Source organism: Ambystoma mexicanum, chromosome 10 (genome assembly GCF_040938575.1).
Source record: "Ambystoma mexicanum isolate Mex_15411 chromosome 10, UKY_AmexF1_1, whole genome shotgun sequence".
Classification (NCBI taxonomy): Eukaryota; Metazoa; Chordata; class Amphibia; order Caudata; family Ambystomatidae; genus Ambystoma; species Ambystoma mexicanum.
The window spans coordinates 1,187,368,178-1,187,394,669 of record NC_090932.1 but is presented as its reverse complement, the minus strand read 5'-3'; the positions used below and the strand labels follow the sequence as shown (position 1 = coordinate 1,187,394,669).

At 42.4% G+C, this 26,492-nt stretch overlaps 1 protein-coding gene across 2 annotated transcripts in view; it reads left to right on the top strand.

Moving 5' to 3' along the window:
• The window catches only part of LOC138492163 (uncharacterized), a 1,449,912-nt gene that overhangs the window by 847,485 nt on the left and 575,935 nt on the right, over positions 1-26,492 (top strand). For both annotated transcript variants that reach the window (XM_069619172.1, XM_069619173.1), the window contains exon 18: positions 22,132-22,333. In XM_069619172.1, the coding sequence (XP_069475273.1) occupies positions 22,132-22,333 (202 nt within the window). The remainder of the gene's footprint in view (positions 1-22,131; positions 22,334-26,492) is intronic.

Sequence of the window (26,492 nt, the reverse complement as noted above, 5' to 3'; positions counted from 1 at the left end):
AATAGCAGAGTTCAAGAAAGAATGCAAGGGGGCAAAATGGTAGGAGGGAAGACCAAGAAAAAATACAGAACAGTAATTAAGTCGGGGGCAGGGGGGGAACGAGTAAGTAGACAAGAAGCTTTGTAGCCTGAAAAGAGAGAAATGGTCGATAGTGATGAAGATGAAAGAGATGACAGCAAGCAGAATGGGAAGTAGCAGATATGGGAAGAAAAGAGAGGGAGAGAACAAAGAGAAGGCGAAAAAGATTTGTGCGTCATCAGCGTCCAAGGTACATGATAGATTAAAGGAGCTGATAAGCACACAACGAGGAATGGTATAGAGAGAGAAAAGAAGGGGGCCAAGAATAGAACCTTGGGGTACACCAAAAAGAAGTGGGCGGGAAGAAGATATCTGCCCAGCCAATGAAACCAAATAGGAGCGGTTATAATGATAGGATGCAAAGCACTTGAGGACAGACCCAGAAAGTCCCATAGAAGAAAGACAAGAGAGCCGAATAGGGTGATCAACAATATCAAAAGCCGCAGACAGATCCAGGAGAATAGAAGATAGTTTGCAGTGTCTAGCAGAAAGAAGTGCGGTAGAGAGGGGTAGCAGAGCAGATTCCGCAGAGTGAGCAGGACAAAGCCAAACTCTAGAGTAGAAAGAAGACGAAGGTGGGGATAGGAGGAGATCTGAGAATAAACAACCCTCCCGAGAAGTCTAGATAAAAAAAGGAGGAGAGAAATTGGCCGGAAATTAGATGAGAGAGAGAGAGGCGTCAAGAGTAACATTTTTAGTAGGTATATATGGTCTGCTTGATTCATCAGTGGAGTTTGCGATTGGCAAGTACGATTTATTGAAGAGAGTCCTAGTTTAGCTTCTGAAAGTCAAACACACAACATTTCTTTTTGGTTTTAAAACTGAATATGGAACAGTCTACTGTTTAGTATTTAAATTACAACCCAGCTTCCGACATCATGTAGTAATTCACTTTATCTCACTGTGCCTTTTTTCCTTAACTGCCAAAACTGGGATCACACTGCAGTCAATCAATTCATTCTGTCCTATAGAGAAAGTCTCACTCACACATTGTTTGTTTGAGTGTAGGAGTAACCATTTACACGGTGCACAGTACTCATGGAATTGTCTCTGCTCACTCATGGCAGCATCACTTTGAGTCATGGTTCTCTTACAAAAAAAAGTTCAACTAATCATATGGTCCAATGGTTAATGTCATATGTGCGCTAAATGTGTGAATATACACAGAAGGACACATATGCTACATTTTTCTACAAACATCCCTGATAGTAGGCTACACCAGGACTGCTCTTTTTCACTCTGCTAAGGAATGTCCCGCCCACACTTGGTTTCTAAACTATTGATAATGTCCATGTCACTAGACTAGATTGTCCGGATCTATGTAATTACTGTACATTGGTAAAGCCCAATGCGAAAAGTTGATTTTTTCCTCTTCTTTTTGCCGTTATATGCTGGGGGACACCCCCCACCGACCCTCCATACTTCCCTCACCTAAGTTATTACCCTAACCCAACCCCAACATATACTTGTTGCGAAATTCTCTTAAACAACTTTTGCATTTTCGCATTCAGTATTTTCGGATGCGCAGTAATGGGGTGGTACTGATTGCCCCACCACTCTTTTAGCAAATTTGTTTAAGGTGAGAACAATGCACATTGTATAGTCCTTATTGTAGTTCAGTTAAGGTGTACATGCCAGTACACCAGTCTGAATGATATTGGGAGTACGTGCAAGGGACAGCATCCATGTCTCCAGTTTAGGCACTGGGCCCTCGTGCATAATTGTAACGCTCACCTGATTCTCGCAGAGGCGCCGGTCTTGACTGGGCGACTACCGTATCTTCAAAGGTGATGTGCAGCACCCGGTTGGCTCTTTGGGCTGGACCTCTGTGCCCTGTATGCCTGACGTGCAGAGTAAGATGTCTGCAGATAGAAAATACGGGGTTAATGAACTGGGGTTATTGGGGTGTCCCTATCTCTTTCCTCTTCTCCTCTCCTGTAGACCCCCACAGGTTAACGCTCTCAGCTTAGGTAAGTGAATGCCGAGCTCTCCATCTGCCTCGGGGCAGGGTGCGGTAACCAGTTTCTTCACTGGATAGGTAGCGCAGGCCTCTTGACTCCAGAGGACTGCTGTCCGTCGTTTACTGCACGAACGGTAAGTTTTGAGTAACTCAAATGTCTTTAAAGTCTTTAATAATGATGTCTCTTGTTTTGCAGGGTTCCGGCGATGGCGGATGACGGGCTGAAGTGAGTTGAAGATGGAGCTCGTGTGATGAATAGAAGCGCCTGGAAGCACGTAAGTAAGCGCTTGTTGCCAGCTTCACGATGCGCTCTAACTGTCTTTTTATTTTGCAGGTACAAGTTCGGAGCGGCTGCAGGGTGCCGGGATACCCACTGGGTTAGATGTGGAAAGGAGTAATGGCACGTGAGTATTAAAGTTCCCCAATGTCTTTAAACGCACCTTGTTTTGTCTTTCAGATGCGGGATGCAGCGCTGACAGCCTCCGGAGCGTGCGAAGAGTTGGTAAGTTTTTGTCTTTCAGATGCCGGAATGCATTGTGAAGACCTCCGGAGCGCACGAAGAGTAGGTAAGCCTTTGCCTTTCAGATGCCGGAATGCTAACCTGTTCTTTCTTGTCTTTATAGGTGTTGCTGAAGACTGGATTCAGGATGGTAAGCCTTTTTCCTTAGGCCCAGGACCGGATGCAGAAGACACGATGAGCGTTCTGCTGCAGAGGGTGCAGAATAACGCAAAGCAAGATTCATCCACCGGGTGTGGTTTAAATAGCCTCCTGTAGTGCTTAGGTGTCTCCTTCCACAGCCACGCCTAAGTAAGAAAAGAGTTCCTGGTAAGAAAAGAGTTCCTGCCTTCCAGAAGAGTTCCAGTGTTCTGAATCTAGGGAGTGGCTCCAGCCCCACCCAACAGGAAAAGTAGTTCCAAACAGAAGAGGATCAGAGGCTCAACTGGCAGGCAAGTAAGCAGCATGGTCTGCTGCAGGTAAGTCCACCCAAGCATTATGAGCCCGGCGCTTCCAGCGCTGGGACTGGGCATATTTATGAGCCTGGTGCCACTGGCGCCAGGACTGGGTCCAAAAGGTCCCAATTGGGACTGGTTGGCACTCGGAACCTGGGTTATGGATCTGCTTCCAAGGGAGTTGGGAAAACCCTGACCTTTTGGAAGCAGAGATCATGACAATAATTCTGAAATGGGCCCCAGCTCACCTTCAGCCAGGTCTGGCTACATTCTTCGAAATGCAAGGCTATCCATCTGCGGCAGTGCTACGCCACCATTAGCTACCCACGTATTTGTGAAAAGGTTGGAGACAGCCTTTGTGGCTACAACATTTTCATACTTGGGTGCTGTGCACCAATAGAGAGATTTTCGCTCTGCCATGAGTAAACAAATAAACAAAATATATATTGTCAACAGGAAACATGATTTGTTTAAAGCAGTCTTAAAAGATTGACCAATATTTCAACAAACTACAACCGAATGTAAGTGTATAATCGGCACTATTTGCTTTGCTTATTAAGTCTTACAATGTACATTGCTGTGCTCTCAGGTTTCCGTGTGCTCTGCGTGAACTAGTCACTTTGTTCTGGATTTTGCTTGTCTCATAATCAGTCCAGTATCACATTGTCATCTTGCTCTGTATTTTTCAAAGCCCTCAATATAAGTGATTTTCCGCGTGTCCAAATTATTACTGCATACCATAGGACGGGTTTCGTGATGTCTCTATCATCTCATTGCCAGCCCATTCATAAACTTAACCGGTCTTATTCTACATCAGACATGCCAGTATAAACATTGTATTCAAATACTTTCCTTGTTTCTTTGAGAAATGCATGAGCATCATCTCCATATTGCATATATTAAGCATATATTAAGCATAATAATAATGTCGCATTTATATAGCACTACAAACATTCAGGCATCTGAGTGGTGCTTGTTTACCGACCTCGGAAACATGAAAGGCTGAGTTTGGCCCTGCCATGATTCAAACCTGCGTCAGCAGTGTCGGCACGGATGTCAAAGTGAGCACTCTACTCGCCGTGCTATCTGACCGGCTTACAAATATAAAAACATAGGTGTGTCATTGCCATTGCCCGTTACAGATCCTGCCCCCTCTAATTTTGCCTATCATATGATATGATATGGCATTTATAAAACGCCTATACACAAGTGTTTCAAGGCGTGACGAGGCAAGGGAGGGGAACAGAAGGAGAACAGAGACAACGATCTTACTTGGCCAAGTGACATTGAGATCGGACAAGTGCAGAGGAGATGGAGGGAGCAGTGCTGTACATGGATCAAACAATAACAAGAAGTGCAGCCAGCACGTGGCAGGTGTAAGGGTAGGTGCAGACAGTGGGTGTCCAATAAGTGCAGGTAGGGGGACTCTAGTGTTACAGCTACAGACCCAAGTGCAAGGGTTGCCAGGAGGCAGTGCGGGTGTGCAACTGGGCAGGCAGGGACCTGGGCCGGAGATCAGTGGGTAGCAAGGTGACCAGTGCAGTATCAAACAGGAGTTCAGCAGGGGAGAGGAAGAGAGAAGGCAGAAGCAAAGAGGAAGGTTTTTAGGTGCTCCCGGAACCAGAGATGGTTCCTCTCAAATTTCAGAGAGGCAGGGAGGTTGCTCCAGAGGGATGCCCCAGCCAAAGAAACTTGGGGCTTGGAGAAGCATCTGACCCTAAGGGAGGTGGAGGAGCAAAGCGCTTGAGTAGGAAGGGATTTACGAAGAGAGAGTTGGAGGTATTGAGGACCCAGGACCCAGAAGGACTTGTGGATAATGCAGAGGGTCTTGAACTTAATCCTTGCAGCACTGGGAGTCAATGCAGAGATTTCAATGCTGGACAGAAACGATCCCTGGGCTTGAATCAAAGGACAAGTCTCGCAGTCCTGTTCTGGATTAGTTGCAGAGGGCGAAGACTAGAAGCAGGCATATTTAGAAAGACGCTGCTGCAGTAATCCAGCCTAAAGAGAACCAGAGCTCTGGAGACAGTGAGCTTCTGGGGAAGGAGAGGAAAGGAAGAATACCTCTCAGGAGGTGCAATTGGTAATTTGACTTCTTAGAGATGCCTATGCCTAACTGTGCGACCCCATCCACAAAATTGATTCCTGGCAGCACCACTGAATGCTGGTAAAATAACTCAGCGGGTTGAGCACTCAGTGCTGTGATCCGTGTGTGGTCTGCAGGTTTGAAACCCGGCAAGGCCTACTCAGCCTTTCCTTCTGACGTTGATAAATGAGTACCAATGATGGTTGGGTGATTAGGTATGTAAATATGTTCTATGTAAAGCGTTTTGGCGAAAGCGCTATATAAATAACCCATCATTATTAATGCCCCTGCTTTAAATCAGTAGACCACAAATACACTACCAACGTAGGAATTCTGAAAGCTTAATAGCAAATGATGCTCTATTTAATGAAGGATAACAATTGCAAAGTGTATCGTTTTGTGGCTCTATTTGTCAGCACAAACTCTTTAAATCGAAGCCAACATAGCCTGGGGCTTGGGGCTGCATCAGAGAGAATGCATAAAGGCGCGCTAAGGAAACGCCAGTCCCAGCTCCACAGCTGCTTTCAGGTTCAGCGGCCCCAGCCATTTCCCAGATTGTCAGACGGGTTCACCGGGGCCCACATGAGAGACATCCACCCGTTGGCAGCCAGCTCCCTGCTTGCCAAGCACATGGGATGATGGTAATTGCAATGGCAGCCACGCGCGCGGCAGAGGAAACCCGAAATACAATCTTTCAAATTTAGGGGGATCATGCCGAGTCACAATCTTTGCAGTGCTCCAAGTCCAGTAATCCAACCCGGGTAACGGAGTCCATTTCAGGGTGCAGCAATCAAGTCAGTTTCTTACCCAGCAATGTGCAATGTGTAACCGGATCACCTGTGGAAATGAATGCCAGCTACACACACTTCACTTGATGCACCAGGCCTCATGCTGATGAGCCAGTGCAGATTCCAGGGCAACCTCCATGTGGAAGCAATTTCCAGAATTCGCCCTTTTCCTGCTTGACCTGCACCTCTCCTTCCTTAATGCTTTCCCTGATTGGAACTTCCCCAGCCAAGCGCCATCAATTATTACCAACCGCCGCAGTTCACATTGCAGCAACACGAGGCCCGCTCCCATGGTAGTCAGGGTTCTATGTCTGCTTACACATGATCCACCAGAGACTTGGCAAATAGCAGCATTGCGTGACATAAATCCCAACATAACATATGTTATCATCTGGGATGGGGGTCGCTGTGGAATCTTCTCCAAGCTGAGTAAGGGTGTGGCAGTGAAGCCCCTCCACACATGTCAGAAGAGTGACCATCTCTACCGGAGGACTTGCTGTGTTCAGCAAGGCGTGAGATGCTGTCTGCTTGGGGGCTGCACTGGGGAGTTTTGCTTGATTCTGATATGTGTGATATCCGAGATATTTTGTATTCCAAAGATAGGGTAAACACCTAAATTAACTCCAGTACTAAGCAAAGAGATATAAACCTATAGAAAAAGTAGTTTCAGAAGAATTGTTTCTAATTAGTGCATTGACCAATTTCATGAACACTTAATTAAACATTAATATTTTAAAAAATCATAACCATACCCCAGAAAGGTACACATACGTTTTTCTTTTTATGTACATTTAAATCATAACAAATATGAGGGTTACGTGTGATTTCACCGAATGAAAAAACAACTAATGAAATTTCAAAGAATACAAAACAACTAAACCCAAAATAACTAATTTCCTTTTTGTTGTTTTTTGGGGGGGTTCACCCCAATCCCCCCTTTTCTTTTTTTAGCAATACGTTTCACCCCACCCCAAAACCACTATTCCCACTCCAAACCCTATTTTTAGTTTTTCCGAAAATGTTTTATTTTTGTTGTTTTTTCATTCGTTAAAATTTTATGAGTTGTTTTCTGTTCAATATAATCACTACATACCAATATTGGTACCTGGGAATCGTTGTTCACTGCCTCTCAGCCAATCGGAAGGTTCAAAGTGCAGTCAATAACTACTGGTATTGACTAATTTCTGAACATTTTACTTGATAAGCGGACAAGGAAACAATAATGCAATTTCCAGGCAAGATGACTTCCAGAAAAACACTTCCTCTCTAAGAGACATTTTTTTTTTGCACTGCAACATCCTATTAAGGGTTTATAGTCATTAAATCGAAAGCAATAATGTCGAAAGTCAAAATATAGAAAAAATAATGTGGCAAAAAAAGTCGAATTTCTTTTTTCTTACGTTTTTTCTCGAAATGGGGGGTTCCCCCAACCCCCCTTTTTTGTATTTTTTTTTATTTTACCCCTTTTTTTACTTACTAAACCCAAACAATACATATAAATAAAAAAAAACATTCAACTTTTTTTTGACATTTTTTTCTCAACATTTTTGACATTCGACTTTGTTTCTACTTTTTGACTGCACACCCCTATTAAGCACACCTACGAACAAGCTAAAGCATGGAGAAATGCTTCACTTTCTTATAATGAAACGGTTTACTCTTTCACGACCCCTCATGTTAAATCAGCTCCAGTTTAACCAAGTTTGCAATTGAAATGTTTCATGTACGAAGGCAAGCTTGTTATTCAAATGCTACAAAACAAAACCACATTTAATTTACTAACTCTGTCAATTTACTTTCTCAATATTAAATGTTGTTTACTTCAGCACCATAGCTCCACAAGGTACTACTGTGTCTGCGCTTATACACCTCTGGGTATTAAGCGCCTTACAAATAACCAATTACATTTATAATAATATCCTTAAAGACCTCGAGGGACAGAGGGGGGTCATTATCACTTGTGATAATTACCCTTCTCCAATGTATGGCCCACAGCTTTGCTTCATGCCACAACCTGGAGGTGGGTCATTATCCCACTATAATGACCCCTCCCTGAGTCTATATTTTGTGGCACACCCATCTCGAATGATTGTTGGTATTGTTAGGATTCAATTTTAACACGACTTAATTACAAACAACCCCTTAATTTAGATTGTGCTGGTTCATTTGAAACATTTTTAATAATTCGAAAAAAGAATACATCAAATCCAATAAACACAGCAAACAACTGCAATAAATATGATCATTGCTTCATATGATGGTGGGGTATCATTTGAACAGATGTCAACTAATTATTTCACTGCCCTTGTTTTTATAACACATCTAAATAATGTTTCTAATTAGCATTCCTTCTCAACATACTGAAAACAGTATGACGTTATTCACCCCGAACATAAAGAATATTAGAACACCCTAGGTGTTTAACAATCCTGATTGGTCAATCTGCGGGCTATACTCACTGGTATAGCCCGCAGATTGATTATAGCCCGTAGTTCGAGATGCATTCACTAACGTGAGCACTCGGGGCTGTGTGCAGGCAAATGAATCCTTTGAGTTTTTTCCAGATTTCAGATGGAATAGCCGGCATCGCCTTGGTGCTATAAACAATCGCTGGGACAACTTTGGATTTACAGAAGGTCATAGTACCTTTGAGCGAGAAGCAACCATACTTTTTATCTAGCACCGTCGTCTGGTTGGTCAGGCTTTTAGTTTTTATCCAGAGCGTTTCTAGAGGTATCCGGACATTTTTTCAAATGCATTTCTTTGAAATGCTATTATCGCAAAAACATTTTGTCTAAAAAAATGTTTTGGAATGCATTATTTTTTATTTCATATGTTTTTTTTGGGTTTAGAAAGTGAAATAAGTGTTTAAAAAAACGGAGGGTGTAGAGGTGGAAACCCACCCATTTAGAAAAAATATATAAATAAGACATTTTAAATATTTTTTTTCGGCGAAATGTTTTCGACATAATGACATTCGAAAAAATGGCATTCGAAAAAGTCACTATAAACCGTTTCTAGCATCTGTGTTTCATATGGGCTTCCACTGATAGTGGCACCAAGGTATCTAAATGAAGAGACCGTCTCCAGTGTACCTTTAGCTAAGTACCACTAAGGTATTTATTTTCATCTTAGTTGTTTTCTCTAGAATCAACACTTTGGTTTTTCCCACATTGATTTCTAGGTTGTTTGCTAGCAGATATTCTTGAAGGTTGTCCAATTTTCTTTGTAGGCCTATAGCCATTTGGTCGACTAAGATGATGGCATCTGCGTACAGAAGTCTGCTTATTTTTTCCTTACCCACAGATGGTGGGAAGGCTCTGACCAGATTTTCAGAATGTTGGTAGTCTCCAGTGTATGCGTTGCATAGGGCAGGAGCTAAGGGGCACCCTTGTTAACTCCTCTGAAAGTTTGTATTTTCTTTGAGAAAAGACCGGCTCCGCTGAGTCGGACTCGCATTGAAGTCTCCGTGTAAAGTTCTTTTATGGGCACCAGGATTGACTTTGGGCATTCCCAATCAACTAGTTTTGACCAAAGTTTAGATCTGTTTACTCTGTCAAAAGCTTGGGAGAGATCGATAAAGGCCAAGAATAATCTGGGAGAGCGTTCCAGGACTTTGGCCTTCAATATGCTCAGGAGCAGAATGTTTGTCGTTGTACCCAGGTTCTTTGTGAAACCTGCTTGGAATGGGTCATGGCCTTATGAAACCAGAATTAGGTGATCCAGGCTAGAAAGGTTCCTTTGAAACCAAAGTCCACTAGTCTTAATAGAGTCTCATATCTGATAGCCCTAAAGGTGGTGGTAATGTTCAGAAGGATGAGTTCACAGGGCGAGTTCATGTCTGTCTTTTATCAGGATGTAAAATATCAAGCATAGTGTGAATTTCGTTCCTCTCGTTGGTCTGAATCCGTGTTGTGACTTGTGGTGGAGATTGTTGTTTTCTAGGTATTGTCATAGCTGTTGGCAGGTGCATTGGAGGCGTTTGGTGGTAAAATGTGTTGTCAAGATTGATTGGTAGTCTGATGGGTCATTGGAATCGACTGTAGATATTGTGAGCTGAGATTTGATGAAAGTCTGTTTTGAAGGTTCACTGGACAGTGCTTTGCTAAATATAGCTTCTCAGGATGGTTATGAAGGTGGGTGCCAGTTGGTGTTGTTTTGGTAATTGCATTCTACATTTTGGGGTAGCATGGGTTTTTGGATAGATATTTTACCATTTCCGTGGTGACAAAGTCCTGCTTCTTGAAGGGATATAAAATGGTTAGTGTTTGGGTAGATGGTTCTGTCGCGCTAGATCCCTTGTAGCTATTGATTGATTTAGACCTTTCAAATGCAGGTGATCGTGGATTTGCTGACATTTGTTGGTGGGATACCAAGTCTGGTTGTCAGTAGGAAGGTAATTTGATTTATTGATTAAGCACTTTTTTATAGTGTACCAAACCTACCACAATGTATGTCTTCTCTGACTTCTCTGGAGACTTCAAATTGTCTTTTTCAAGGAGACTAAATTTGGGGATAAATCATCTTGTGACTTGTTTCTTTTATGAGAATGTGAAGGACCTTTTGAGGGAAATACTATCAATGGTGTTGGGTATCCAGAAATGGATGTTGTAAATGTGGTCATTTGGCATTTTCACCTGGTTTTAAGTTGTGTGCGGGGATTTGGAGGTTTCCAGTTTTCTCAAGACGATGTCTAGTTGCATCTTTCTTTTGGTGTTGTAGGCCCAGCGATCAGGCATGTGTTTATTTCATGTTTGGTATTGCTTCTTTTGTTTTGTAGTAGTCCCCTGGGTATTACTGTATTTGTATTTATGTTTGCATTTTTTTAATGCTCTAACTCATCATGATGGTTCTGCTTCAAAGTGCCTGGGAAAAACCAAGCAGGGCGTCAGGTATAATACAGAGGTGCAACACATATAGAAGGAATTGGAAGCATGGGATATGGTTACATGTCTGAGTAGCCTACATATTTACAGTCAGTGTCCAAGTTCTGGGCTGATAATTGGGTGAAGCTTTTGCTAAGGCACAATGACTTGCCCATATTCTGGTGTTTGCATGCTATTCATATTACCTTTATAAAAAAAAAAAACTGTGGGAGATGAGCTATTCTAGTAGCGATCCAGAGTAAGAATTTCATACTTTAAAGCAAAAGTTGCACTCAACACTATTTTTGAAGAATTTCTGAAATTCATATTGACTGCATACAAACATACATTTTACAATTAAGTGAAAGGAAACAGTGTAAGACAATTATAATTATTTAGTCAAGATTAAGAACACATCTTTGGACATTTTAAATCCAGTCACTCAAATCATAAAAGAGAGAAAGAGAACAACCCTAATGTCCTTATATCTCACCATGTGTATCTCATCCATACCCTCATACAGTGAGGAATTTCCATCTGGCAAGGGTGCAAAGCCCTGACTTTTTATTTGTATTATTACAAATAACGATGCAGGTAATTCCATCTCCAAAACGGTAATCTGCTAACCAGATTCCCCTTTGCGTCATTTCCATGCCAAAAATATAGTCTACGCCTGCCCTGCTGCATCAGTAGCCTGATCTGCAGTGCCTGCTCTATTCATGGCATAGAACAAGTTCAAAGGTCACAAAATGCCCACTTGACAGTGACAGACAAGTCTCTACAGTGCAGGGGCCGCTTTTAAGATATACCTAAAGATAAGGTACCAAAACTATGATGATCATAAGTAACCCATGCTGGTTGCAGGGTAAACTCTAAATAAATCTATGCCTGATTTTAGGCATGGTGCATGGTAATAATTATGATCATGGCCACCACATTCCAATTTATATCGCACAAGTGTCAGCTCCTGTGAGCCAGCTCTGCTGTGGAAAGTGACATGTATTCTGGTCAGCTGGGTGGAGACTGCCAAATGGCAGGACAGGAACCTGGAGAAACAGCCTCTTCTTTGATCTCTTTGTGAGGGCAGGTAATACCCTCTGCCAGAGACAGCCACACAGCATGCAGCTGTCCTGGGCCCAGGCAATAAAGGAACACACCCAGTCAAAATGAGTAGCCTCAGACCGTGGTGCTGCATCTCTAAGGGCCTTTGTTCTCAATGAGAAGGGAATGGGTGTAATTAGAGTAGGCAAGAGTGCTCTGGTCAATGGAAGGAGACTACCACCATCCACCATCTTGTTTCTCTCTGTCTCTCTTTATGTTTCTTGTCCCCTTCACTTCCTCTGGAGCAAGGCACGTTGGGTGTGACATCAGAAGGTCTCAGTCTACTCGGATCGATAGCAGGGATTGGATCACTAAGTCAGGCTAAATTTAGTCCAGTCACCTGGGGAAATTTGCCTTTGATATGATTTGATATGGCATTTATAACGCGCCTATAAACAAGTGTTTCAAGGCGCGATAAATGAAGGGGTCTTCCAGCCCATCTTCAGATTCTCTCAGATCCTTTCGGCTCCTCTGAAGACCCGCAGATACACTCTGGAAGAACTTGCTGGACTTCTTTTGGGAAAGTTGTACTTTCCAATGTCCTCCGCCTGAGGTGAAGGAGGAGTTGTCCAAGTTATAAGGTAGATCTTTCCCACACCCATTCTGAGGGCACACCAGGAGGGACTTTTGCTGTAGAAAGAGACATAACACTCTTCCCTGGAATCTCCTAGAGCTGGGAGAGAAGACTCTGAACTGAACATCCTGTCCTTGTGTCCCCCTGAGTGCTCCTCACAGGTGCCGGAGGGCCAGGCCAGTCAAAGCTCCCTGTTCTACTGCACTGAACCAGTCGCTCCATGTTCACCACAACTTGAATGAGAGAAAAGGTGGCAGCACTGGCGTTTGCACTCCTCCACCAATTCAAACTAATGCTTGCACTTAGAACTGGCTTGACGTTGCTTCATGACCTAGCTAAGCACATCAACTCCCAGGCCTAAATCAAAACCAGGACCCATTCTGAATCATTGGTGAATCACACAGCTACTCTGACCTGTGGTTACAACCATAGCTCAGCCCAGCTAGCAATTGAACGGACACCTCATCAAGCTGCACATCGACACCTCCAAGGTAACCACTTTGACGACCAACACCTGCTGAATGGAACCGCTGGAGCGTGATTCATTGACCTCGCCCAGTGGCTAAAGCACATCTCAGCCTGGCCCAACTGTGAAGCAATCCTGTAACTGCTCTTACCTGCATCGTTGAGAGCCCCCCTTCTACCGCACAGATCAACCACTTTCGTCCCTATTCAACGCCAACTTGTTGCTTGGGCTTATATGATCCAATGTGCCTGAACCGAGCTTGATTCGCTTGCACCAACGTTCGACACTGGTCTGACTGTCAGCCCACCTAAAACTGAATCCAGGTAATGTTCACCCCAAAATTCTCCCTCAATCAACTTCGGCCCTACACAATTGTTAGGTAACAACATATCCTTTTTGTGGCTTGTAACTTACCTACCACCCTTGGAACTACGCTTGGATTGCATCTTTTCTGTTCTTCATTCGGGATGGGTTTTGTAAAGTATTTAGTATTTGTTCTATTGCAGACGGTGTGTTTAATTAATTACATATATTTTGATAGAACCTGGATTGGATATTCCCTTTATTTTGGACTGTGTTACTGTATTGTTTGGGTCACTACTGGTTCACATTCATACTCCTCTTAAGAGCACAGCCTTCCCTCAGCCCAAATTACCACAAAAGATGAAGGAGGTATAGCTCTTAACTATCCCCGTTTTAACTTCATGATTGTGTTGGATTTTGGTTTATAGAAGTATGAGAGCTGAGTGGGCCCTTTTACCTCTACTCATGCTTGTAGTGCTGCAGATTGAAAACCAATTCGCCACACATACATTCTAAACAAGTAATAACACAATAATTTAAAGAATTAGGACAATTTTCAGTACAGGATATTCATTTATCCAACATAGAAGTGTCTAATTTACTATACCAATTCTAATATGTCCACCATTTCATATTGAGAGAACTACATGTTTTGACTTCTGTGTTATTCATTTCTTTATACCCAACAAGTCTTCTTCAAAATAAATACACGTTTTTTAAACCAATATAAAATGTATGATGTAGGGTTTGTTCATAGCTCATTTCATAATTTCTCCATTACTTCAATTATACATTTTCATATCTTCAAATATTATCCTTGCTACACAAGTTAGAGTTTGCCCCCTAACTTGAATTATATTCAAATGTTATGGAGTTCAACTAAATGTTGAAGTCCTCACAAATAGCTGTGTGTGCTTTAATATAGCTTTATAGACCTGCATCGAGGACCGCACTGGGCGTTATGGGCCCTGAAGACCGAGTTAATGGCCCGAGCGAAGCAAGGGTCTTTAACGAGGTATGATGGTATGGCCCAAGCTGCAGGTCTATAAAGCTATTAGAACACCCTTAGTGTTTCATTAAAGTACATCACATGAGAAATGTTTAATTGCAGGCTGCAATTCACACCAGTGTGCACAGAGCGGGCTGATAACAATAGGACACGTTCCCACCTCTGGGAGCTGGGGCTGGCAAGTTGTACTTGTGTGGGAGAGGAGGGGTTTGAGGGGGGGTGTTGGAATGTTTAGGTTGAACTGTGAATTAAGCGCTATGCTCTGCTATAGGCTTTTTGGATATGTGTATGGTAATAACAGAGGGTAGAAGCACATTATGCTGTACCGGAAACAGCCAAGAAATCCAGCAAAAAATAAACAAAATATATTTCCACCCACCCCCCACTATATGGAAACATGAACTTCGAGGCGATGCTCTGAACATTAATGACCCGTTCTGCTACATCTCCTCTCCCCCATACCTCCCCACACTCCCTTCGTCCTCCATGCATGACTCGCAAAAAGAAATACACTGCACAATCAACTTGAAAATATGCACAGTTTTTTGAACTGGCACCCAATGCCTTTCCCGAAAGTCTCTTTGCTTGTTTCTTTTATTCGGGCTTGAGAGCAAGGGGTCACAAGTATGATAGCACAGTTTGCAGATGACAGAAAATGCAAAACGCCCGTCGTATATCAAGCACACTTTCTTTTTTTTTTTACGTATGGAAGTCTGCTTGATGGGACAGGGCCATGCCAGGCATGCTGTGAAGGCAACACGGCAGACAGAACTTTAACTGTTTCAGTTCTGTGTGCCGTGTTGAGATCAGCTGCTGCCCTTTCTTTGGTAAGCTTTGCTTACATTTTTCTGGGCTCTAAACAATCTACGTGCTATACCAGTCCGTATAGCCCACAGATTGACCAATCAGGAACGTCAAACACCCTCTAGGGTGTTCTAATGTGAATTAATCAATCTAACTAATTTAAAAAGCTCACCTACACTACTTAAAGTTCATAAAATTGTTCTAATCTTTTTGAGATGTAAAACCAGAAGTCTGTTTTTTCAAATGGTTTACTTAATCAGTTAAAGAAAAGCTTTATTCTTTCTTCTCTGTATATATGTATATTATAGGGTGCCGATAACCGCCCTATAGTTAACGTGAGTTGGACTCCCTTAGGAACCCCTTAAAATTCTATTGTCAAAAACTTGATTCAAGTAAAAGATTTGAGCACAATTTCGAAAATGATTAGGGACTCGTGGGTCCCCCGTGACGGCAAAGATTTGTAAAGATCTGTTAAAAAATATAAAAGTTATTAAGAAGACAAACATGTTTTTTTCCAAAGTTGCGGCCTACTTCCCTTTCATTTTCCCACAGACAAACAAGGTCAATTTTTGCCAAAGCACACAGCCCAAACCACTGGACGGGTTTGGACCAGGTCTGAAACAACTTGGGCACAAAGCTTTGACTTGCGATCCATGCTTGGTTTGGGGTTATTTGATGCAGTTGTTATTTAAATATTTGACAGAGAAGGGGGTGGCCCCTTATCAAAAATAGATAGCTATATCTCTGGTATTTATCCGAAAATGGGTGTTTTTAGAAATGAAACAGCCCCCATCTTGATTTTCTCTCCAAGTGAGAGTTATTTGTGTTTATAGCCGAGATTTTGGGAAAATTAAACATAGGAAGAAAGCCATTTCGAGGTCAAAAAAGATGCAAATGCCATCAGACTAGAGGTGGGGGTGGCTAGAAGGCACCAAGTGAAATGTGGGAGTTGGAGGTTTACATGTGCTTTCCCATTCTCTTAGGGAGCACTCTGTTTTTTCCTTTATGGCTCTCTGTAGAACCCTGAAGCCTCCCCTCGGCTTGTCTTCGATGCATTTCCTAAAACGCTGGAGATATTTCCATGTCACAATTGCCTTGAGTGACGATAGGCAAAATTCCATCCGTATAGCCTGCATTGGAACACTCTTCGGAAGACCTAGAACCTTCTTCCAGAATATACCTTTGATGATTTGCCAATATTCGAGGCTAAAAACGACTACAGAAGGTATATGTAGCTCGGTACCTGGAGTTACAGTTTTTATTGGAGGATATGTGTAGTTCCATACCCATAGTTACAGGTTTGTTTTTGTGAAAGATATTTTTACAGCTATAGTAATGTCAAGGGTGAAAAATCACTAAGGCCATTGACAGTGACACAATAGCATATTTATTTGCAGATTTCCTCCCTCATGTTATTTTTCTGGTGTTCATGACTTTTTTTAAAAGTCTAATGCTATTTTGTCTTGTGCACTTTCTTCCAAGGAGAAGATCACTTGAACTACATGTGTATATTTTACTTTAAAATATATGTTCACTTACTATTTATGGGTGCTAGCTTTTGTTGTTCACTATGAGACAAAAGCACTGGGGTATAAATGTCATGTATTTCCCTTTTCAGTGCTGCTTCAATGTGGTCAGTTGGGGTTGTGTGATGTATCACAAAATTCACCAAAAGACCAGCCATAAAAAAAGGAGATTGTAGCATGCTGCTTAACCAAAGTGTGCAAACCTGCAGCAAATCATTTTATCTCACTGCACTTTGACTAAAAGCATTGTGAGTTCTCAAAGCCTGCAATGTTTTATACATATTAAAAGTATGTTTTGTCTGAAACTACAGTGGGTTTCCCATCCATGCAGTAACCAGGACCAACGCTGCTTAGCTTCAAAGCGAGCAAGGGGCCAGCCTCATCAGGCCACATTGCCTAATGAATGAGCCCCAGTTACAAGACCACTTAAAGTAACATGGCATTAGGGGTGCTGGATCTTTCCTCACTTTTATCTAACCAGGATAAGTCGCTATTTCTGCATGAATGGGAGACAGTCGCCAGTCCCGAATGCTGTGTGTTTTCCTAGTTTTAAATATCTCATAACACATGGCATACACATAATTTCTTTTTAAACTGAGCTATTGCCAGTCCTTGAAAGTTGTGCACTCAATTTTCTTACCTATTGCTGAATTGCATTCTTGTATCTGTAGTCTCCCAGTCATGATGGTGGGACTAATGCCACCATTGTAAACCTTATGCCTAACTTTGTTCTTTAAGGATTTATATATTTGTGTGACACTATGGTATGTGTAATGTTCAAGTTATCTTTATAAAAAGTATTGTTGAAAGCCAGACATGGGGTTGAGGAGGGGAAATGATAACAGCATACCGTACATGTACCATCCCAATTTGATGTGGGTCCACATTTCAAAATGTTTGATTAAAAATAAAAAAATAAAAAAATGTGCTATGCTATTTGTACAAGCGTATGGACGCACTATGTGTATTAGCGTTCCCCAGACACTGTGACTCATAAGGGCGCATTTGGGCCTGACAGGTCTTTTGATACGGATTCCCTTTGTGACAGGGGTCTTAATACAAATAGGAAAGGGTAGGTCTGGTGGAGCCACACAGCTAGTGGTGAACAAACACTTTAAACATACGCCCCTTCGGATAGTGGAGCGGGTTCCAACTATTGTATACTAACATGGGGGGTTTTCACTGCAGAGATTGCACACAAGTAATGCCTTCTTTTACCATTGAGGCCACTCTAAAATGGCACTCTCATTTTGGAAAGGTGCTGGCAAAATAGAAAAAGTCTATTTGACTCGGGAGCATACACGTTGCCGTGAGTACAGTTGCTAACCCAGATAGATGCAGACTGCTTGGGGACAACGCAGAAGCGCTCGGCACAGGGACACTGAGCAAGCCCCCAGACTTATAGCTCCAAATAAAATGCTTTATTAAATCAAATGTCAGGATGGCAGAATACCTAACTTACCCTATGCTAAGGTGGGATTTCCCTACCTGAATGAAACTAAAGAAATTCTGCAACAAAGTATTCTACTTAAAAGTCTGTCTGTATCCAAAACCTTTACTGGCCCTCACAACTAAAGCTAAGCAATGTGTAGGATTGTCAATAATAAAAGAAGTAGGGGGTCATTCCGACTTTGGAGGTAGCCATGGTGCTGTTAGCACCATGGCTGCCTCCAAACCCGGGTCCGGTGTCTCTGAATGGGGATTTACCGGGTCATTCCAACCTTGGAGGACCCGGTAAGTCCCCATTCAGAAAACCATTCCCCATTCCCATTTGAGCCCCCATAGGGCTCAATGGGAATGGGGAAGGAGCAAATAACGGGCCCGCTAATAGCTGGCCCGTTATTTGCTCCCTGGTGCCTTAACGGGTCCCACTAAGAAAGGCTGGTCAGTTCCAAGCAATCCTTGGGGTTGCCTTCCAAGTTCCAAGCAACACCATACAAAAACAGAAGGTCTTGAGGCTCTGTTCTCAAGACAATATTTTCAGTTCCTCAAGTCTGCTTAATTTTAAGTTTCCTTTCAGTTTGGTATTCAATGTGCATTTGTTTTACTTAAAGTTAAGTTTTGATTCAGTTCAGCATTCAATATGCATTTGTTTTGTTTAATTTCAGGACCATTACTTATTTTTGGTCCGATAGCAGTACTCTGATGTTCGAGCGCCCTCCACAATACTCACCGGCTTCATGTATCTCCTCCCGGTGGCTCCCGATGCTTCTTCTCCACTCCTGAAGCTGTGAAGTCCACTGCTACGAGCCCGGCTTCTCTCCCGGGTGTTTCCCTCTGCACGTCGACATCTTGAATGCTTCTTCACGGACCCGGGCGGTGTCCTATCTTCTCCTGGCTTGCTTGCAGCCCCTGCTGCTTGCTCTGTGTCACAGAGGCTCTCCGACCTGGGGCAAATACACGTCCCACTTATTTTGGGTTCCACACGTCCTCTGGGATATCTGCCAGTGTTCTGGCCCCTTCTCTGGTCCCACCACGGCCGCTGCCTCAAAAACAATGTCCCTTGCTCGTCTCCCCGACACAGGCCTCAGTGTTGCTCTCGTTGGTGTTCTCTGCCTCTCTTTTTATACACTTGCAACCATTCAACAGGTTGCAGGTGTGCTTTCTCAATTGGGCTTGCCTGACTATGATTAAGGGGACCTGTCTGACTTTCACAACACTTTGCAGGCATCTTCTTTTGCCCAACACCAAAAGTGGTGAAATGGCATAGTGTTCATCACTCTTAGTCACCTCTTCCTCTTCTCAGTACTGTCAAGTGCCTTATGTGGGAAAATGAGGGGGACCAGTTTACAGTAGCCCATAAAGGTCATGGGAGGGTTAGCGTGGTCATCATGTCTCTCCTATAGGCATCTTCCTCTTTCTCACTTTCCTTCTGCGTCTCTGAGTCTTATAATTCTTCATGACGCTACCCTGACCAATGGAAATGGGGTAACAACATCCCACAAAGGCTTCTGGGACTATGGGTTCATTATGGAAGGGAAGGGGAAGTACTGTGTCCCCCTCAGGGTCAGCTTCTACCCAATCCCTAAGGACCCTCCACCCAGGTGACCCTCCCTCGCTTCTCCACCCCCAGGGTCGGGGTAAAAAAGCGATGGCCTTTCCCTGGCCAACTGCGAAGGGGATCCAAGGGAAGTAGATGTGAGGATGCCCTCAGGTTTTTCCCAGTTTTCAATTTATTTATCCCAAATCTCATAAATGATCTTGCTACATGCTTACTGGGGAACTAAGTGCACTATGTTTGTAATTTATTATAGGCAGGAAAAACTAAATAACAAGGAGCTCTTTTTACTTAATTCTGTGTAACTTGTTTCCATGTCCCAAGAGCCAATTTTCTTAAACACCTCCTTTCCAAAAAAAGAACAGCACAATATACATGAAATATAATAAAAAACAATCGGATCAATACATATTTGGGGAATGTTCATGAAGTGAGTAGTTGGTTGACTTCTTGCCAAGGTGCCCACTCTTCATGTGGGCACAGATAAAACCTCTTAATAGAGAAATGGTTTAATGTGTTGGTGACAGAAACCAGCAGGAATCCTTGGGAAAAGTGCCCATTAGCTATAGAGAGAGTAACAGCTTGCCTTTTTCGACCCCGTACTGTCCTCAGTGCCCTCGGACGACAACTCTTTGTGTCAGTAAATTACGACAACTCTTTGTGTCAGTAAATTGATACACTTTTTTCTGTATTAGATTTGATTCCTGAGATGTTCTGGTGCCCCTCCCTCTCAGTTTCTTTTTCAATATATTAACCTTGAATTTTCATATGCAATAATAATGGTTCTATTTTCATTCATCAACTGTCATTTTTTCGATGGTTTTTTAGCTGAAATGTTCTTTAAATTGTTATTTTTTTATTTTTGGGGTCCCCTAACACCGCCCTCGCTTATTAATTTGACACTATTTTCACCTCTGCCCCTTATATACCCTTACCCACAACCCCCTATATTGTTTGCTTCGTTTTTTCAAGCAAAAATGATTCAGCAAAAAATCCATCGAAAAAAAACACTGTTGATGAATCAATGTCGTTCCATAATAATACTGTGTTCTTTTATAGTGCTTCATGCCCATTTCTCCAGCTGGTAGGAGCAGTAATAACAGGGTTCATTATTAGTCAATTTCTGAATGGTACTTGATGTGTAGGCCTTGGAAAGATGAAAGTCAATGAAGAACTGTACAAAAAGAGGGAGAAACTAAGAGAGTAGGACGGGGAGTACAGGGAGACGAAGCCGGGCTCTCTTTCTGTCACACTTTTGCGATATTTCTTTAGTTTTATTTTCCCACAACTTTTGTTTCTTTTACTCACATTTGTGTTTATTTTTATTTTTTTGTTTGGGCTATTAGGTGTCGTTTGACACACCTATCGGCCAAAACGATTGCATAAGAGTACAGATAGGTGGGAATGCCATACGAGGAGGGACACAAAGCCTGTAGATGTTGTTTGGTTATGTGCCCGCCCATTGACATGCTAATCCCTGTGGCCATTTCCACCCAGTTCCTGCCCCTCCCCACCCAAAACACGTCCTCACAGGAACTCTTTAGAGCTTGGTTTATTCAAGCCTTACCATCAAACATTGCACTGAAATTGCCTGCCAGTGTTTTTTCAAATCTGTCTGCTGAGAGTTAATGAGGGAGTTATAAATCTGCTAATGTAATAAAAATGTCTTAACCAGGTCTAACTTCAGCCACTCTATTTATAAGCACTCTGCGTGTTCTTCACTGAAGTACTGCTAATAATAAGCATTGAGAAAACCAACGTTTGTGGATTTAGTACATGTATTAGGCATTTGCCAGGCATTGCTATTAGATGGCCAGGTACAGGTACTAATACCATTTTGCACCTGCTACCATCAATGGCCAGATAAAATTTCTACGGCTGTGCCTGGGAAGTGACTTTCCCAAATCCCCACACTGTTGGCATTGCCAATGCTTGTCTTATTTATTTATTTCTTTGCCTGTTTCTTTCTGCTTTCTTTGTTCATTTGTCTGTATCTTAATTGTATCCTGGTTTATATCTCTTTCTTTATGCTGTTGCTTTTGTTTTTATCACTGTTTGTTTCTTTTCTCTTTTCCTTTCTCTTTCTTGCTCTTCTTTCCCCCTTCTACTCCAGACAATCTCTCTCATTGTTCTTTGCAATATCTTCTATCATGCTGTCTCTCTTTTCTTTTTCACTTTCAATACTCCTTTTTCTTGCTCTACTTTCCTACACTATCTGCTATCTGCAGTTGTTCAGTTGGCCTCTCTTTCACATTCATTCTCTGCCCCCTTTTTTCTTTTTTGCTCACTCTTTATGTGGTCTTCCTCAAGTATTGGCATTTCATTGGCTTTTCTTGCTGTTTCTATCGTCTACCACTTTTCAGATGTAACATTCTCTAGTGATCTCTTCTTCAATCCCTCCTCTATCAAGCTCTCCCTCTTTCTTTCGTAATCCTTCTGTTTGTCTTTATGTGTGTTCTTTCATCCCATCAATCACATCTGTTTCTCCCTTTGTCCAAGCCTTTTCTCTATCTTGCTCTTACTCTCTCTATATACTCTAGCTGTTTTTTTAGGGTCCAGCTTCTTGCACTAATTCCAAGCCGGTGTCTCTATCTTCTCACCTGTCCCTTGGATCCCCTCTAGGAACGCCCAAGCTATCTGGAGTGTGGAGCATGCCCTAGCATGGCATCTTGGGGAAGACTTCCGCAAGGATACGGCCTCTTGGGCGAGCGGCAAGTGCTTTGAATGGTACCGCGCAGACGGGAAACTGCCGAATTTCTTGGAAAATATTATCGACTGCCCTTGTACACTGGCACAATCCTTGGCCGACACAGGGAGATTCCAGGTAAATTTGAAATGTTATGCATAAAGAAGTGTTCATGAAGACAGGCTGAGGTGCCCATCACTACAGTACTAATCGGGTCCATTGTACTAGCTTGTAGGGGCTGTTGATTCTGGATGGGCCCTAAGGCTGGAGCAGAGTCAGTCTTATGTTAGGTGGGTGATTGTAAAAGCCCTTTCGTTTGAATTAGCTTAAGGCCTTGACAGGCACTGCTCTGTTTTCAAGTCTGCAGTAGGAGTATCCGGTCCACATCCAAGGCCATCAAGAGTCAATGAGGTGCATGGTTTGTAAGATAAGCTTCACAAAAGTGTTCGAAAGCGGATAACTGAGCACATTTGCTGAAAATTCAGGCTGTAAAGCGTTAACATTTTAGATGATAAAATGATCAACATAACTTATGAGACAGAAATGTACTTCAACACCTACAGACACAGCCAAAAATATGTGCTGGTTTGATCGAGAGAGATAACTGCACCAAAAGTGTTTGCTTGGGGGCCTGCATGTGCTGTAAGGACCTAACAGAGCAGTGTGGATCTCCTCTATGATCCAAAGCTTTTGGGTTTGTCTCCTAAAGAAGATACACTATTTGCTTAAGCTGCCAGGATAGGATAACAAAAAAGTTATAACAACCTTATCCAAATGACAATGTATATTTTTTGGGTTGCCTATTCTAAAATCGTGTCCAGGCATATAGTATCCAGCTCTCCTCTTGATGGCATCCTACCTGCAATTATTTCTTTACCCCTTGCTTAGGATAATCCTTTGGCAGAGAGATTCTGGATCTCTAGCCGCAAGAAGCAATAGGCTTACCTGCAAGTGTTTCTTCCCCCTTTTGCTTTGGGTTCATACTTAGGCATAGGTATTTTCACCCTAGCCCCAGGTCACCCTCCTGGGCTGATGATGATACCTGTTGATGCACTCCTACTAGCAGCTATCTATTCCCCCTTGCTTTGGGTTTTTATCAATCTATGGTATCCTTACCCTCCATACTCTTGGGCTGTGGATTTCAGCCATTGTCCTCTCCTGTCTTTTGCCAGTGTCTGAGCTATAACCTTCAGCAAGCTTGCAGACCTCTTTCCTCCTCTGCTTATGGTCTCAGTAGAAGCTATAGCACTCAGAAGGCTTCCAGCCTGCTGGGTCTCACCTCTCTAACTGATTTCCCTGACCTCTTCCTACTCCTCTTGGGCAGGAACTCGGTCCAACACACTACCAGTAGCAAGCTGTGAGTTTTTAAAGTGATCTTGATAATCTAATAAGAGTCTGGATTGGTGTTCTTTTATTCCCTTACTGGATTACCCACGATTTCCAATTCTTTTCTTCTGGTGTTTGGGCTTTGTTTCCCCAGCTGGTTGCACTTAATTCTTCACCTTTCGTATTTGAATCTTATTAGGATCTTTTTCACGGTGCCCTGGGGCTTAAATATCCTATCCACCATTTGGGATCAGTTGGTTGGCTGTATGGCTCCACAGAGTAGTGTTAGCTCCCTGCATTCGTTCTTGCTTACCCGGCTCTGTAAATCAGGTGAAAGTTTTCTTGCTCATATAGAGGAGCCAGACTCAGCAAGTTTTTGGGCCTCAGGACAGAAACTGTGCAAGCTCTAGAGCAAGGGTTTCTGTGTGCGGGGATCATGGGGAAATATAAACAATTGTGGGAACACCTCTGCTGTCCTCAGTACGTGAGAGGGGGTTTCCCAGACTGTTGGCCAAATATATGTCATTGGGGTCTGAATATAGTTTGTTGAGAGGGGGATGGGCAGAGGGAATCTCTGGTGGTGTCTTCAAAGCCTTCTGTGATCTAAGATTCCTCCCTAAGGATTCTCTCCTGTTACTAGGATGCATGATCGTATGGGGAAAGTAGGGAGCAATTGGAGAATCCCCTACATACCACATCCAGGTAGCTCTTTACACAGCGAGTGGGCATCCCCGGTCCTGAGAGTGCCTATTGTTCGAAAAGGTGGACCGAGTAATAAGACTTTTTCAAAAAAGGCATTTAATTCATAAACTAGTGCTGAACCCAGAAATGTTAATTTGAAATATGCTAATTCAAAACATACCCAGACAATGGCATATATCTCGTATGTAACTGCATCAATGCACCCTACTGTAATTATATTGGGAATGTATATGTAGATTTATAGTGCTCGAACTAGGACCAAAAGGACATCGGAGCACAGTACTAAAAGATTTAAGGCAACACATCAATCTTTGGGTGATTTGTCCGGATCGAAGATCTTAATGGGGAACATGGACAAAAACATGGTTGAACTATAACGATGTATGATATATTGATTAGACATATATGCAATGGGTGAATGTTGAAAATTCCCATCAGAACATTCCAGAGCAATAACAAACCTGTAACGAGAATAATCAATGTTTTAAGACATGTGAACACCAAGAGCTTCTCAATGGCTAAAATCCACAGCCCAAGAAGGCAACCCCTGACTCATTCACCCTAAAATGGGCTTTTACATTGTTTACCCCCCCCCCACCCCCCTCGTCATTGTTAAATAATTGCTTTGACCCACGTTTTTCTGCATATTGCAGGCATATTCCTCTTTGTAGCTGCCGGATGCAAGTTCTCCTAGGAACATCATGACACTAGGCAGAGTGTCAACCAGCCCATGGGAATACCACCCGTGGCCAAGACCACTGCTATGCTAACACATATTTTGTAGGTGGTTTGAGTGCTACAGGCTGTTAGAGTAACACTATTTTGGAAATTAATTTGATCTGAAATTGTTAAATATGAATAATTGCACCATTATAATGGTTTTCCAAATGTTTTCTGGAGGCATGTTGCGAGTGATGATTTATTGATGAATTACTGTTTGACAAAAACTCTCATGTAAGGTTATCATAACATTTTGTGCTCAATTTCTCTTAGAAACTGTTCCATTTCAATGGTTTATGACCCATATTTTCTTTTGTTGGTGCTGACATTTTGTATTATATATTGTAATGGTGAACGCTTTGGGATTTTGCAAGCTTATGTTGAGTAGCATGGTTTATTACCGCACATTGACATGTTGCAAAGGATATATGTACGTTTTGCTAAATGATGATGAATTGGTGTTGCTATTCTTTCATTCTTTCAACAAAATGAATTTAAATGAAACAAAATAATGCCCTTAACCAATCTATGCAATTAATTAAGTTTATATGGTGATTACTGCTGACGTGTGTGTACCTAAAGTGCAGTCTGTCAGGTGTGATGCAGCATTTAGTTAGATATTTGTAATGTGTCAAGTGTATTGTAGTGGTCATTCACACCAATTCCGACTACTGTTAGGTCACGCTAAACATTCGCTACTCAACTGCAGCAATTTATAGCTCAGTCTTTTTAGTGTGATTTCAGTAGGTGTGTGTATGAGTGATCCATCCCTTCTCCTCTATTATTTATAGCCCTCCCATACTTCCTTTCACATCCTCTCCTAACCCTAGCACACCCATCCATTCTGCTTGTTCCCTAACCCTCCTGTTCCTCACTTCATTGATTTATCTGGCCCCAGCACACATATTCATTAATTTTCCTTTTTCTGTAACCCTTGCTCTCCTATCTGTCCTGTCTCTTCCTCTCCTAAATCAACCACTCCCATCATCCTTTCTCATAAATCCATTGTCCTCTTTCTCTAACCAATCTGTCCATCCCTTCTCCTCTCTGCTTTTCCTAATCCTTGTGTTTCCATTTCATGTCTTCTCCTCCTTCCCTATTCCTAATACGCCTATTATCCTTTCTCCTCTTTCCCTGGCCCTAAACATCATAGCTTTTTCTTCCCCTCTTTACCTGACCATAACCTCCTATTCATCCATCTCCTTGTTACCTAACTGTGATATTCATTATGTCTCCTCCTTCTCTGAGCCTTATGCACTTATCACATTATTTCTCCTCTTTTTCTAACCCTCATCTTCCTATAATCCATTCTACTCTTTCACTAACCAACCTATCCAATGCCACCTTCTTGTTTCCTTAACCTCTTATCCATCCTTTCTTTCTACTTTAACTTCATTCAGCTATTTCGTTTTTTTTCTGTCTTTTCCTAACCTACCAACCATTTTCAATTGACTTAGCATCTCCTTTCCATCCTTTTTAAAACAGTCATCAATGTTTTATTTATCAGAAAGTTACCTTTAAAATTAATCGTAGATGTATTTCATAGACA